The 14,380-nt window shown below is 45.6% G+C and overlaps 1 protein-coding gene across 3 annotated transcripts in view; it reads left to right on the top strand.

Annotated features, from left to right (window-relative positions):
• The window catches only part of EVC2 (EvC ciliary complex subunit 2), a 526,400-nt gene that overhangs the window by 239,264 nt on the left and 272,756 nt on the right, over nt 1-14,380 (top strand). For all 3 annotated transcript variants that reach the window (XM_078678486.1, XM_078678485.1, XM_078678484.1), the window contains one exon: nt 7,618-8,078. In XM_078678486.1, the coding sequence (XP_078534612.1) occupies nt 7,618-8,078 (461 nt within the window). The remainder of the gene's footprint in view (nt 1-7,617; nt 8,079-14,380) is intronic.

Raw genomic sequence — 14,380 nt, 5'->3', positions numbered from 1 at the left:
TCTGGGTACTCTACTTTTTATACTCCCGCAATAAGTTCAGGGAAGGGTAGACCAGCAGGGGGGCCTTCATGTCTGGATCAAGATAGCATTAAACTGGAAAATAACTGTCCATAAATCAGCCTTGGAGGATATTTTATATCTTTCAATCCAAGGGCAGGAGAAAGACAGTAAGATTGATTTATATAACGTTTATGCAAGGGGATCCCCGGGGGACCAAATGTCAGATACATTATCCACTTTGGAGCTAGAAATATCCAACAAGCATCCCCTTTCTAAAATTATTGTTGGAGGTGACTTTAACTGTACCTTCGAACCTCTAAGCAGGGAAGACCCCCTGGGGATAGAAGAGGAAGACTCTAAATTCTGCATACCACCTCTGAAGTTAGAACCAATTAAAAAATGGTCACCAAGGGCAATCCAGATTAATACCCTGACTCTGGAACATAATCTGAGACCACTTAATGGCAGGACAAGCTCTGACCCAGACGGGGCAAATACATTTAACAGGCTTAATGGTGCATCAAGAATAGATTACATCCTATTGCATACAAGGCTCTGGCGTGATCTAATTGACATGGTGGTAACCTCTTCCCAGGACAGTGATCACAATCCCTTGTGCATGAAGATAAGGTGGGGCCCCAAAAATGAAGCAAGAAATGAAGCCCCTCTTATGCAAACAAAGGAGTTGTCACTTTTTTAACGCTAACCGCAGACTGAAATGGAAGAGGGTCAAATCCCAGGAAGAGAATTTGAGTAAGATCAGGCAGCACTTAATAGTGACGACCATAGACTTAGAGCATCTGACAGTTGATCCCGAAAGCCCCCGGGCCCTTTCCTTCTCGTTCGTCTATAAGAACGTAATCGAGAAGGTGGGCCAATACTTTACTATCCACGGTAGGAGTCAGGATCACGTCCAGATAAAATCTAGCAAACCCTGGTACTCGGCTCAATGCTCCATGAAAAGGAAGGCGCTAACCGCAGCTTTGCTTGTAAAGAATCCTTCACTAGTTAGAGCGGCTAGGAAGGACTATGCTAGGTCTCTAATGCAGGCAAAGCGTGACTGAGAAGAACAATACTGGCAGGATCTTAAATCCGCATCCCAGATGAAGAACTCTTCCTTATTCTGGGACTAAATAAACAAAGCTAGGAGAGGGGGAGCCGAGCCCATCATGAACCATATTACTGAACATCAATGGCACTATAATTTTTTTGAGCTATACTGTGGAGGAGTAGAGCTTTGTCCTCCTCCACTAGTTAAGAATGGTGATGATGTAGTCATTACCCCCAAAGACCCTTTTTCCAGTGTGGAGGTAAAAACGGCCATCAATCATCTGACACCGGGTAAGGCGGCTGGGCCGAACGGGCTCCCCGGGGACCTTCTACTGAATGATCCTGAAATCTGGGCATCCCTTATTTCTCTAATTATGAACTTAATCTCCAGGGGACATCCAGTGCCGGACTCATGGAAGGGAGCCGGGGTGATAACTGTGTACAAAAAGGGGGCAAGAGATGACCCTGCCAACTACAGACCGATCAGTTTGATCGACGTGGTCCAGAAAGTGGTTGGCAAGGTTATCATTGCTCGGGTTGGGCTCTGGATGGATGAGGAGAATATCCTCTCCCATCTCCAAGGGGGATTCAGACAAAAGGTGGGCACAATGGATCAGGTCTTCCGATTTTTTACCATTTATTGGAAGACCGTGACCATTGGGAAGGGCCGCCTGTACATGGCATTTATAGACCTCAAAACAGATTTCGATTTAGTGCCACGCTCGAAGTTGTGGAGGGTGTTACAAAAAATGGGTTTCCCCTCTGCTCTCCTGGAATTTATTATGAAATTACACGAGGGGAACTACGCAAGAGCCAGATCAGGTTCCCAGGGACAGCTCACGGAAAGGGTGCCAGTGTTGAGAGGAGTACGCCAGGGATGTGTAATGGCGCCGACTTTGTTCTCCCTCTACGTGAATGGGGTGGTGGACCATTTGAGGGAAGACCCTGCCGATGCCCCATCCCTGGCGGGGGAAAAAATTCCCACCCTGCTCTTTGCGGATGACACCCTTCTGATTTCGAAAACTCCCTTTGGCCTTCAAAAGCTGTTAGATCGCTTTTGCACCTTCTGTGAGGATAGAGTTCTTACCATTAATACCTCCAAGACAAAGCTTATGGTTTTTTCTCCTTCCAAGAGATTTAAGAACAACATCTCCCTTAATGGTACTCCATTGGAGTTGGTAGACTCATTCGACTATTTGGGGGTAAGGGTTAATAGTCGGATGAACTGGAAGGATCACCTAACCAAAATGCTTTTAAACCTTAAGCGTGTCTCTGGAGTGATCCTTCGGGAGCAGCGAGAGTCGATAAGTAAACCTGTAGCCCCGGCCCTCTCGCTGTATGATGGCCAAGCATTGCCTTAGGCATTGTATGGTGTTGAGATGTGGGGGTTCGAGACCATACATGACTTAGTGAAATCTGATAATAAATTCCTGCGTGATCTGGTGTCCCTTCCCTCTTCTACCCCGTTAAAACCATTACGTCAAGATATGGGTAGGCGATCCCTAGCAGACATACTTTGTCTGCGCCCGCTACTTTATTGGGTTTGTCTGAGGCGGACCCCAGAGCTTTCAAACTACGCGGACGCCCTAGACGAAATAATCTCACTCAGTGCGGGCAACAAGATCAAGTGGCTACATAGCCTCAGACAGTTGGTCCTAAAACTAGGTTTGAATGATGCATGGGCCACCCAAACACCACCCTCAAAGGATGTAGTAAAGAAACTTTACTGGGATTGGGTACAGGAGGAGGGTTTACGCAGAGACACCGGGATACCTTAACAGAGCGGTTCCTAGAGTTTAACCCTGTTAGGAAACTAGAACCGTTCCTTGACTATATACAAAAACCCCTAGACGGAGCCCTTTACTTAAAACTCAGGTTTGGGATTCTGCCGGTGAAGGATTTCACGGCAGGCTGGAATGTTTCAAGCTCTCCAGATAAATCCTGCCCTGTGTGTGCTGCCCCGAAGGAGTCCGTGGCCCACCTTCTTTTTGCTTGCCCAGCATATAGGGGAGCAAGAAAGACTTGGTTAAAGCCTATATGTAGGGAGTTGGGCCTTAGATGTCACAAGATGGCCATGAGTGCGCTTGTTACGGACCCCTCATCGTTAGTCTTGGTCTGCGCTGTGGCAACATTTTTGGGCAGCGCATGGTTGACTCGCTTGCGCAGGTTAAAACAATTGTCCTAATTAAAGACCATTTATGCACTTTATTCGCTCCCTTTTTTGAAGTCTTAAGCTGCTAGGTTTTTATGTTTTTAATGTGTATATAGTATTTTTTTAACATTAGTGTATTTTATATTTTTTTAAATCGGATTGTTGTACGGACTGACGAATACTAAGGTTGTAAGAATGTCTACTTTTATGATAAAATGTTTCTATCGAATAAAGTATTACTACTACTATTGGAGGAACAAACACAGAGTCATTATAGCTAAAATATACTTAAGCACTTGGGCTGTAAAACATATAGACATAATTAGCCTAAGATTAAATTAACAGCACAGTCTCACAATACTTACAGTCTAGCAGTCTTACACTACTGGCAGAACTCTTACACCCCTCACATCAGGTAGGGTGGGCCAGCACTCACATCCCACCAGGAGCTCTGGCACACTAGACTGAAGGGACCTCTTAGGACTCTTTATAGCAAGGATGTATGCTTGAGTCGAGGGAGTTCTAATACATGGCTTCTGAACTGGAGACAATGGTCTAAGGCAGCATAACGGAGGCAAATGGTTACCAGTGGCATGCTTAACATTGCTAGAACTATTGGTTTTGTCAATGCTTAACAGTAGCTGAAGCCCTTGCAATGATTACCCTCCACTGCAACACCGCAAGTCAGGGAGGATGAATAAGAAAATATTATAAAAGTTGATGATTCCGATCTCAGCACTTCGTCTCAGTGCTGCCTTACACTTCACTATTCTATTTGGGTGGATCCTTGTCTGCCATACATTTCGGAAATCAGTTTTTTTATTCTTGCAGTGGAATACATATTTCTGAAATCCCCTTGGCGTCATCATTGTAGGTGATGTTTTGACAATTTTTCTCTTTAGAGCTGGCATATATAAATGCCTGCCCTGGGCGTTACATCTTAAATATTTGTATGATAGTTTGTCTATTTGTAACTTAAGGGTAGAATACGTTGTTCTCAGGGAAAAACTTGTCTACGTTGCAGATAGAGACAGTGTCTCTCTGGGTGACTCAATTTCGATGTAAAAGTTAGGAAGGTGAGAAGTAACAAAAAATAGTAATGAGCACCACCTGGGCTTGACTAGTGCCACACATCGATGCGGAAACGAAGGTGTGTTTCTATTACATAAACACAGCCCGTGCAGCGATTCGCCGCAAAACACTGATACACTTTATGGATTTAATTAACTTTAATAAATATTTACTTTCTTACAGAAACACATGCACGCACACAGAAGAAACACACACAAACTTCAACAATCACACTAATATCGCTTGACTGCGTGTTTGTAGACCCAAAGTGGCCTGGTGGGTTATTTGCTCACTGCTGACGTCTGCAAAGTTTATATGTAATATTGAGTGAAGCAAATGGACTTTTATCATGCAGCACTCTATAAACGGACTGTCATATTTAGTAACTGTTATATCTGTTATTTACAGCGCTATATCTGTCAGAGAGTATGCACAAAAGGGGGCACAAAGTACCTGTGAGGCGAGCGGCCCCTCCCCCAACTTTAACTGTGGTGTTACACCCCAGCCTGCCAACAATTACTAATGCTATGCAGTACATATGCAGTACATACTTTAAGCTGGTGTCCTGCATGGATAATAAACAGCTAACACGATTCACAAACACGTACAATACAGCACACCTGCTGCATTCTGATTATCCCCGAAATGAAATCGGAACTGCGTAGACTAACTCTTCCACAGCCCACTCCCCCAGCTTCCAACATTCAATCAGGAGGCTTAAACAGCAATACAAACATGAAGGTAGTCCTTCAGTTGTTGCCACCCATATCACTTCATGGATGTAGGCCAGCCCTGCACCTTACCATTTATTTCAATGGCGCTCTGCTGAAAACGCCTGGGCTACAGCATAAGCGCCCCATATAGGCCACTCCTGTCATGCTGACATCCCTCTCCTCGTGTGCCTCAAGGGCGAGTGATAGCCCTTGCCCCAGCCAGCACATGCACATGAGGACTTGTCTCCCTCCTCAGTTCTTTCCTTTAAAAAACACAACAGAATCTGTGTTGTAATCAGCATGAAGCAGAGAGCTCTTTATTTAAAGCTGCTCAGTGGTGTACAGTCTCTCTTTCCTCTCAGATGCTAGCAGGGCAACGCCCCTTACGCCTGTTAAAATCAGCTGCCACCGGTTGAGAGATCGAAAGGTTTCATAAGCCAGTCATGGCCTGTTCTACCCTACCAGAATCTCACAATAGAACATATTTTAAAGCGCAACTGTGGTAAAACGTGCAGATTTAGGCATACCAATATGTTCCAATGAGCCAATACAACCTCCACTGCCTACACAAAAATTTCCCTTAAAGTATCGAACGTATGCATGTCCTGTCTCATGTATCACCAATGCGCAAATGCAGCCGCGTGTTTCTAAAAGCCGAATGTAAAACAAAAAGTGCTCACAGACCTAATTGAAGGAGACCGTTTCAAGCCGCCAGCACACGATGCAGTCCGGATGGGCTGGCTGAGAAGGCGACAGGGCGTTCACCAAGAAGCCTCGTTTTCAATCGGAGGCCAGCGTTTAACATAAATAATGACGCCGGCCAATGGGAAGGATGGGCGGTGCTTCACGTCCCCTTCCGAAGTCTCCTCGACGACTATGGATCTCGCAGAGCATTAGCGCATGCGCTGCAATGCTAGGCAAGACCTAAAAACTGTTTCTGGATTACATGATCTATTTCCTCTACAAAGCATTCAGTGCCAATCAAACTACCCATTCATGAAGAAACACTATTTATTTATTTAATGTAGCCATGCAAGAAGATCGCTGAAATAATTATGGATCATGGCGGCATTGGCTGATTTGACAACTTGGTCAGCAATGAAGTCTCCCTCCCATGGAATGCCCTGTCTTATTGGATTCTGGGTTCCAAAATTCTGTAAGAAGGGGTTGCTTAGATTTGTTCCATTGGCAGTTCAATTTGGCTAGTTTACATTTGGATGCCTGGCGCATCTTGCAGGAATAAACAATCTTTCTCTACATTTCAGTGTTGTATCGATGCTAGAGAGACACTGCAGCATGTGGAAAATAAATGACCTCTTTCATCACTTTGCATATGGTGGTTTGTCAGAATATGGTAGTCGGAAATGTTGTTTGACATAAATATTGTGTCCCAAATATCGTTTACAAAAATATAATTGTTTGGTGTCGATTTTCTGATATTAACTCCTACGGTGTGGTGTATTGTACTGTTTTTAGAACACAATATTTCAGTCAGGTAATATTCTGGCATAGATATTCTGGTAGAGCATTACTCCTCATTGTAGTCCCAGAAGTTATAATGCAGAGCAGAGAACATATCCAGGTACCAGGCGCGCAACGCCCGTTAGACTCAAAGGTCTTCAGCCACCCCCCCCCCCCCCCGTCGTGTATGGCAGCCTGGGATGAGACAGCTTCCTGGGCACAGCCGCACCCGAGTACTTCACAGGTCTTTTAAATAAATGTTGCTTGTTAATGAGGCATTGTTGTTGTTTCACCCCTTATAGGAGCCCCTGCAGCACCACTCTGCCTATTGCTTAGAGATTCAGCCCCCCCGAAGTTTTTCATAAGTACCCAACCCCCCTCCTCCCCCCCCCCCCCGAAATGTGACTTTAGTTGCGCCTCTGATGGGTACCTAATATGTACCCATCCTGCACCATTACACCCATATGAGTAATTGGAAACTGATTGGGTTAATACCTCATGGTGTGTAGCATACCAGTTTCATCATACAGTTATACCAAAGTTAGCCCCAACAGCCTTTTGCGGTTGAAGGATACATCAAAAAACAACCAGCACAACAATGTTTCCACCAGTTATTCACAAATAAAGGGGCCAGTTCACCGTCTATAAATGACTGTAATGGTTAACGCCTATGGTATTTGCGGGAATTAGGTTTTTCTTTTTCTTTTGGGAAGCGCCTTCAGTTCTGTTGCCTAATCCTGTTCATTGCAGAAATCATATTCTTTGTCGGTTTCTTAACAGAAAATTAAAAAACAGCTATTATAAAATGATTTTATAATTGTTTTAAGAAAATGTGCACTGCAGAGATCCTTGTATTTTTGGAACTCGTATTGTCTCATAATAAATGTGGAACCACCACAATTCCAGCCTTGTTTGACGTGTGTTCTACATTTAATGAACTGTAGTGTCTATCAATCTGACTATACGTCTAAAGGAAATACATTATGTTTTTGATGTATCGAAATATAGAGGCACTTTTTAAAATAGTTTTGTGGTGCGAAGAAAACTATAATAGGAAGAAAATGACAGATAAATATGAAGTGAAATTATTTAGTGTGTTAACCATATTTCACTGTTCAAATTTCCTAAAACGAATAATTAACTGTTCAACTTTCCTTTAAAACTAATCAGCTGAAAGAACAAAGAAAGGAGATGGCCTCAGTTCAAGATACTTTAATAACTACTGGAGATGTTGTGCATTGCTTGAACTGCTGGCGAAAGGTGCTCACTGATCACAGCCTGGAGTTTGAGGAGCTTGTTGAACAGCTTGATAATGATGCCACGGAAGAGCTGAAAGAGCTGAAGTGCAGCTTGACAGACAAAGCTACTGACAATCTAAGGAGCATTCAGAACGTGGTCATTATGCAGGCCTTGTTAAAGGTCCCTGTGCCAAGACTTCCACTGCAGCAGGTATTGGAGGAGCACAAAAAAGAGCTTGTATTCTGCAAGCAACACCTTGAAAAAGAGGAGGATGAGAAAAATGCTGAAGCTAAAACCTCACTGGAGAATACTAAGAAGAAATTAAATGAAGAAATGAAGCTCAACGTAATAGAGCAAAAGAGTTTAAGAAATTGGGAGCATTTGGTCTTTCAGTAAGTACATCAGAGTGTTTACTTCATTAATACTGAACGACTTTGGGGAAACCACTTTATTTAACAAGCACATGTATTTCATGCCTAAAATAGTTGTTCAGAATCGTTCAGAATTTTACAGCATAATTTGTGTTTAGTTGTTTCTAAATATTTCCTAAATTATCTATTTTAACTATGAGTGATGTAACTGAATGATGTAACATGTAAAGCACTCATCTACTCAGAGGAGTGTCCCGGCTTTACTAAATGAAAATAGGAGTTGGCATACAAGGTTACTGACTAAAGAGATACACCATCAGAGATTTACGAAAGGCCAATTTGTTGCCTAAACTCCTGAGCTGCACAGGGAGAAGATTCCATATTTTGGCAGTACATATCAAGAAAGATGCACCACCTCGTCTAGATTTTCTGAAGCGAGGGTCGGTATCAGGTGTGCTTTATTCGACTTCAAGTTCCTATTAGAGCTGGTACTCCGGAATTCTTTTGTTCAGATAATGAGGGACGGTGTTATAAAAGGCCCGATAGACAAGCATTAATGGTTTGAAAATAATACTTTTGCTAATATGTAAACAATGCAGTTGGTTGAGACCTGGAGATGTGGGAGTGCTCTTCTGAAGGTTAAATAGCAGACAAACTGCTGTGTTTGGGATTACCTGTTGTCGGTGAATCAGGTAGGCAGGTAAACCCAGGTTCAAGGCATTTTTGTAGTCAAGTCAAGAAAAATCGTGGCTCAGAGAACCATTTTCAAGCCTCCCAGGGAAGAAGTGGTTATACATTTTATAAGTGCCCTTAATAGCCATATACAGTTAATGGCTACTGAATAAATCTGGGTCTTAAAGAACAGTTTGCTATAAAAAATGACTACCAGGTTTCTGGCTCTTGTGCGGTGGTGAGGGAGGGAGTTGCTCCATCACTAGGCCAAGATCCATATCAACCCAGACTAGGCTTAGGCCCAAAAAGAAGAATTTCAGTTACAAGTTGCATTGCAGTTGATTGTCCCTGAGTTTAGTTTAGTTTAGTTTAGTTTTTAAATTTATAATACGCAACAGCTACCCAACAAAGGGTTTCCCGGCCCATGTTAGCATAGAACCAATCTCAAAGAGTCTGAAAATGCCTCTTTGATGATCTCTTTGTCGCCCTCATAAGAGAGCACTAACTGTGTATCATCAGCATAAGAGATACTATTAATGCCAAATGATTCCACCAGGGCCGCAAGGGTGGATATTTAAATATTGAACAGTGTAGGGCTTAATGTGGGGTATTCCACATTTGAGGTATTTAGTCTCACAAAAATGTGGCTTTGTCCACACTGACTCTTTTCTGGCCTCTAAAAATGAAGTCAGCCATTTTAAGGCCAATCACCCAGTTCCGATATTAGACAGGCGGTGCCGGAGAATGTCATGAGAGACTGCATGAATGGCTGCTGACAGATCTAATAAAATGGGGTGGAGTTGTGGTCATTGTCCAAAGACAGCTTCAAGGACTCGAAATAACCAACAAGGCAGTTTTGGTTATTCAATGTGTGCAAAAACAGGTTGAGACAGATGGAGAAGGTGGTTAGATTCTATGTAGTCAGAAATATGCTTATTAACAACAGCCTCCAAGGTTGTGGCAGCTGTAAGGAGAAAAGAAATGGGTCTGAATTTAGACAAAGTCTTACAGTCAGCAGTTGGCTTTTTCAACAAAGGGATAAACACTAGCTTTTTTCCATATTTGAACCATCTCTGTCTATAGGGCCATGTTAAAAATCTTTGCATAACTGGACCAATAACATCTACGATTTGCCTTAGGATGTAGGGAGGACAAGGATCTAAGGGAGAGCCGAATTGCAAGACAGGAAGAGAGTTTTCAATTCTTCCTCACTCGGAGGAGTAAATGAGAAAAGCATGTTGGCTGGGGTGGACGCAGTAGGCAAAGAAGTATAAACCGAGGAGCGGAAGGATAGAGACGCCTGAATATTGCTCTGTATTTTGAGAATATTGTCTTCAAAGAAGTCCCTTAACTCATTGCTTACTCATTGGGTTAATTTATACCGGAGTAGCAGGTGCTTTAGAACCCATAAAGCAAGATAAGATTTAAAAAATGTATTTTGGCCTGTTGTCGGCTTCAGTAAGTTTCAAAGTTTAAAACTTGCATTGAGCTAATTTGATGATATTTTGATACATTCTGAGCGTCTTTTATATTTTTTTGTCTGCATCTTGATACGGTCTTCTCCAAATTCTCTCAAGCCTTTTGCAGTTTTTCCTTTCTAAATCAAGTTTGGAAGAGGAGCAGATCTCTGTTTTGTTAGGGGCTCTAGTATCTGCCGCCTCAAGGAGCCATTGATTGACTAAGGAAGCATTGTTTGTTGGCGTTACCTTTTATACAAGTGTAGAGAGCGTCAGAATGTTCTGTAATTTAGGTGTGCAAAACTTATTCCAGGGTCTTGCCAAGGAACCACCGGTGTTAGTGTTTTTACTTCTCTTTGTCCTAAGAGGAGCCCAGACAAACTTCAATAAGTAAGAGTTAGACCATACTACTTGAGGCTGAGTCTCCAAGACAATCAGCGTGTTGGAAAGAATTAGGTTAATATTATTCCCAGCTCTTTCCGTGGACCCAACAGAATAAAAGCAAGGTTGAGAGAAGTAGTGACTTAAAAAAAAAGCCCTAACCATTTTTTCATCAGAATTGTCTATATGGAGAATGAAAATGTTCCTAGCCGTAGGTGCTAGTAAGTTTCAATTCTATTAAGAACTCGGAGGCGAGGATTATGCCTGCTTCCTTCGCTCTTTATTCTTTTCACAGCAGCAAGAAAGACAATATAAACTACATTTCCCATGAACATTAGGGAAAGAACAACAAAAACGAGCCAGTCCTTTGTCAGTCTCTGCACTCCTGATAGCTCCCATCGTGCTCTGCAGCCAGTTCCTCTTCCTCTTTCTTCGCGCAAAGCATCCAGTTCAGCACCATTAAGCATTCGCCTTGCCAGCCTCATTTCCAGCAAAAAGCCGCAACTTCAGAACTGAACCTCAGTCAGCACTAGACAAAGCAAATAGGCAACAGAGCAAAGCAACCACAGCTCAACGCAAGCATAAGCCAATGCATGAAAAGGTTTACTTACAGCTAGTATGGGGAAGGTTCCACTTCTTGGAAGTCATTGGGAGGGATAATCCTCGCCTCCAAGTCCTTAATAGAATTAAAACTTACTAGCACCTACGGCTAGGAAAATTTTCATTCTTTGGAAGGACTGGAGGCTTCAAATTATGTCGGTTCAAAGCTTGTTGACAACCAAACTAGCCACCTCCAGCACTGGTTTGAAATAAAACCGGTTAAAGGTGGAATCTGACGACCAATCGGCCGCACGCATCAGATCCTCCAATCGTGCCCCAAGGGCGAATGCCTTGGAGGCCATAGCACATCTCGATGAATGAGCACCAAACTGCTTAAATCCCCGCCTCCTACATTACCCAACGCACACATCGGGTGATAGTTCGGGAAGAAACAGCCTTGTATGGCTTACGTAGAGCAATGAGAAGTTGTCTTTCGTCCGGAGGGCGGGTATCTTCGGTGGCATCTTCATAAGCACGGAGGCACTGTACAACGCACAGCTTCGGGGAGTCTTGGAAGGCCGGATACGAGATAACTCTCGTATTAGATTTAATCCGCCTACTGAGCATGAAACACACTCCATCAGGAGAAAAGACTCTGGCCGAGATATCCAATGCTCGTACATCCGAAACTCGCCTGTAGGAAACCAGGCATAACAACATGGCCAATTTAGCCGTTAGCTCCTTCCTAGACAAAAACCTATTTGGTTGCCATGACCGGAACAGATTCAGAACCCTGTTCACATCCCAAAGGGCAGAGTAACGCGGCTCTGGGGGTAGCGAGAGCCGAATCCCCCTCAGGAGCCTACACACCAGGGGATGTTCTCCCACCGGTGAACCTTGCACGGGTGCATGACCCGCTGAGATCGCAGACCGAACGGCATTGATAGACCGATGAGCCAGTCCATCTTCTGCCAGGCCTGCCAGGAAATTCAGGACATGGACTACATCTGCCCCCACGGGATCCACACCCCGTCGCACACACCAACGGCGCCATCGCTGCCAGGCCGACCGATACCTCTTGGTCGTGTTTGCGGCCCACGATCTGTCGAGCAAGTCCTCAGCCTATCCCGAAAGGCCCAGGAGCGCCCAGCGACGCCGGAGATACTCCATGCCATCAAGCGGAGAGACTCCTCTTGGACTAACCGGTGGGGAGCCCCGTCCGGATTGAGCAGAATTTGCGGGTGATGGGGGAGTAGGATTGGAGAATCCCAGGAAAGTTCCAGAAGAACTGGAAAACAAACTTGCGACCTCCACCACGGTGTGACCATCACCACCTCCGTCAACTGGCGGCGCAGCAGAGCTGACACCCGCGTGATCATCGAGAACGGAGGAAACGCGTATCCCTGCTCGCCCGACCAATCCTGCAGGAACACATCCGTCGCTTCCGCAAGCGGATCCGTACGCAAGCTGAAAAACCTTGGAAGCTGATGGTCCAGGCGGGACGCAAACAGATCTATCATGAAGGGATCCCACGTCTCCCACAACAAGGAGAACACCTGAGGGTTCAGCTTCCACACACTGGCGTCCAGGAGATGACAGGAGTGCCAATCGGCCTTGTCGTTCTGCCGACCCGGCAGATACTCCGCCGTAACCGATACCTGATGATCCAGGCAAAAGTGCCAGAAGTCCCGCGCGAGATCCGCCAGCATCTTGGATCTGGTACCTCCCAGATGATTTATGTACCTGACCGCTGACACATTGTCCATCCACAGGAGGACACAGGACTGCACTCGGTCCTTCGTCCAGCACTGGACCGCAAAGGATCTGGCCAGCAACTCCAAACAGTTGATGTGAAACGACTGTTCTAGAGTGGACCAGGCTCCACCCGTGGAGAACTCTCCACACCTGGCCCCCCAGCTGGCTCGACTTGCGTCCGACTCTATGACAATGTCTGGAGCTGAGCCGAAAATCGCACGGCCATTCCAAGCCTCCATATGCGTCAGCCACCACTGCATTTCGCCGCGCACCTCCTCCAACAATGGAATCAGCTGAGAGTAAGTCAAGCCCTTCCTGAGGTGGGAGGCCTTCAGCCGTTGCATGGCCCGATAATGTAAAGGCCTGGATGGACGAGGACAGAAGACCCACCAGCCTGGCCAACTGACGCAGGGATGTCTGCCGCTTTGCCAAAGTTTGGCGCAACTTGTGTCGAATCTTTGCCATCTTCCTGGCCGGAAGGCTGAGGGTCGCAGCCACCGAGTCTATGGTGAATCCCAAAAAGATTGCCTTCTGAACAGGAACGAAAAGAGATTTTTTCTCGTTGATAACAAATACCAGCCCTTGAAGCAGATCTATCGCCGCCTGAAGCTGGGAAGAAAGACGCCTCGGACACTGGTCCATCAACAGCATATCGTCTAGGTAGACAATCATACGCATGCCCTGGGCTCGCAACGCCTCCACATCTGGGCGAAGCACCTCTGTGAAACACCACGGAGCCGAGGAGAGTCCAAAAGGAAGCGTGGTTAATTCATACACCTGACCGTCCCACCTGAACTGGAGGAAGCGACGGTGAGGATGAAAGAACGTTACTGTGAGATAAGCGTCTTTTAAATCTAGCCTGACCATCCAATCGGATGGCTGCAAGACGTCCCTCAGGAGGTGGATGCCCTCCATCTTGAAATGTCCGTACACCAGCCATTCGTTGAACTCCTTCAAATTGATGACCAGCCGACAGCCCCCGTCGACCTTGTCGACCAAAAAGAGGTTGCTGAGGAAACCGTCGGGGTGCTCGCCAGCGCAACAAATCGCCCCTTTTGATAGGAGGGCGGAAACCTCGTCGCGCATCAACTCTGCGTCGCGCTTCGAGAACACAATAGGCTGCGGACGCTGGAGCTGACGGGGACGACCATGGAACTCCAGCTGGAAGCCCTGGACCGTCTGCAGCGCCCAAGCGTCGCTCGTGAGGGAAGCCCATGCCTGATGAAACAGCGCCAAGCGCCCCCTACCCTCAAACTTGCTGATGGCAGCACACTCACCTCTTCCAGCACCTTGTTGCTGGCCTCTCTGACCTCCACGGCCCCGGAAGCACTGCCCTCTTGTGGGGTAGAAGTTTTTGTAGCGACCACTGTCCTGCAGCTGACCGCGGCCAGAGCCTTGCCCCCTGTCGGAGCTACCGCCTCGACCGAACGAGCGGCCCCTGCCACATCCGGTCTTGTCAAAAACCTGTGGGGCAAAGACCTTTTTAATGTTCGATTGCGCTTTATCTAAGGAAGTGAA

This window comes from Lissotriton helveticus, chromosome 2_2, assembly GCF_964261635.1.
Source record: "Lissotriton helveticus chromosome 2_2, aLisHel1.1, whole genome shotgun sequence".
In the NCBI taxonomy this organism is placed as follows: domain Eukaryota; kingdom Metazoa; phylum Chordata; class Amphibia; order Caudata; family Salamandridae; genus Lissotriton; species Lissotriton helveticus.
The sequence above is the reverse complement of the archived record's forward strand: the minus strand, read 5'-3'. Positions and strand labels throughout refer to the sequence as shown.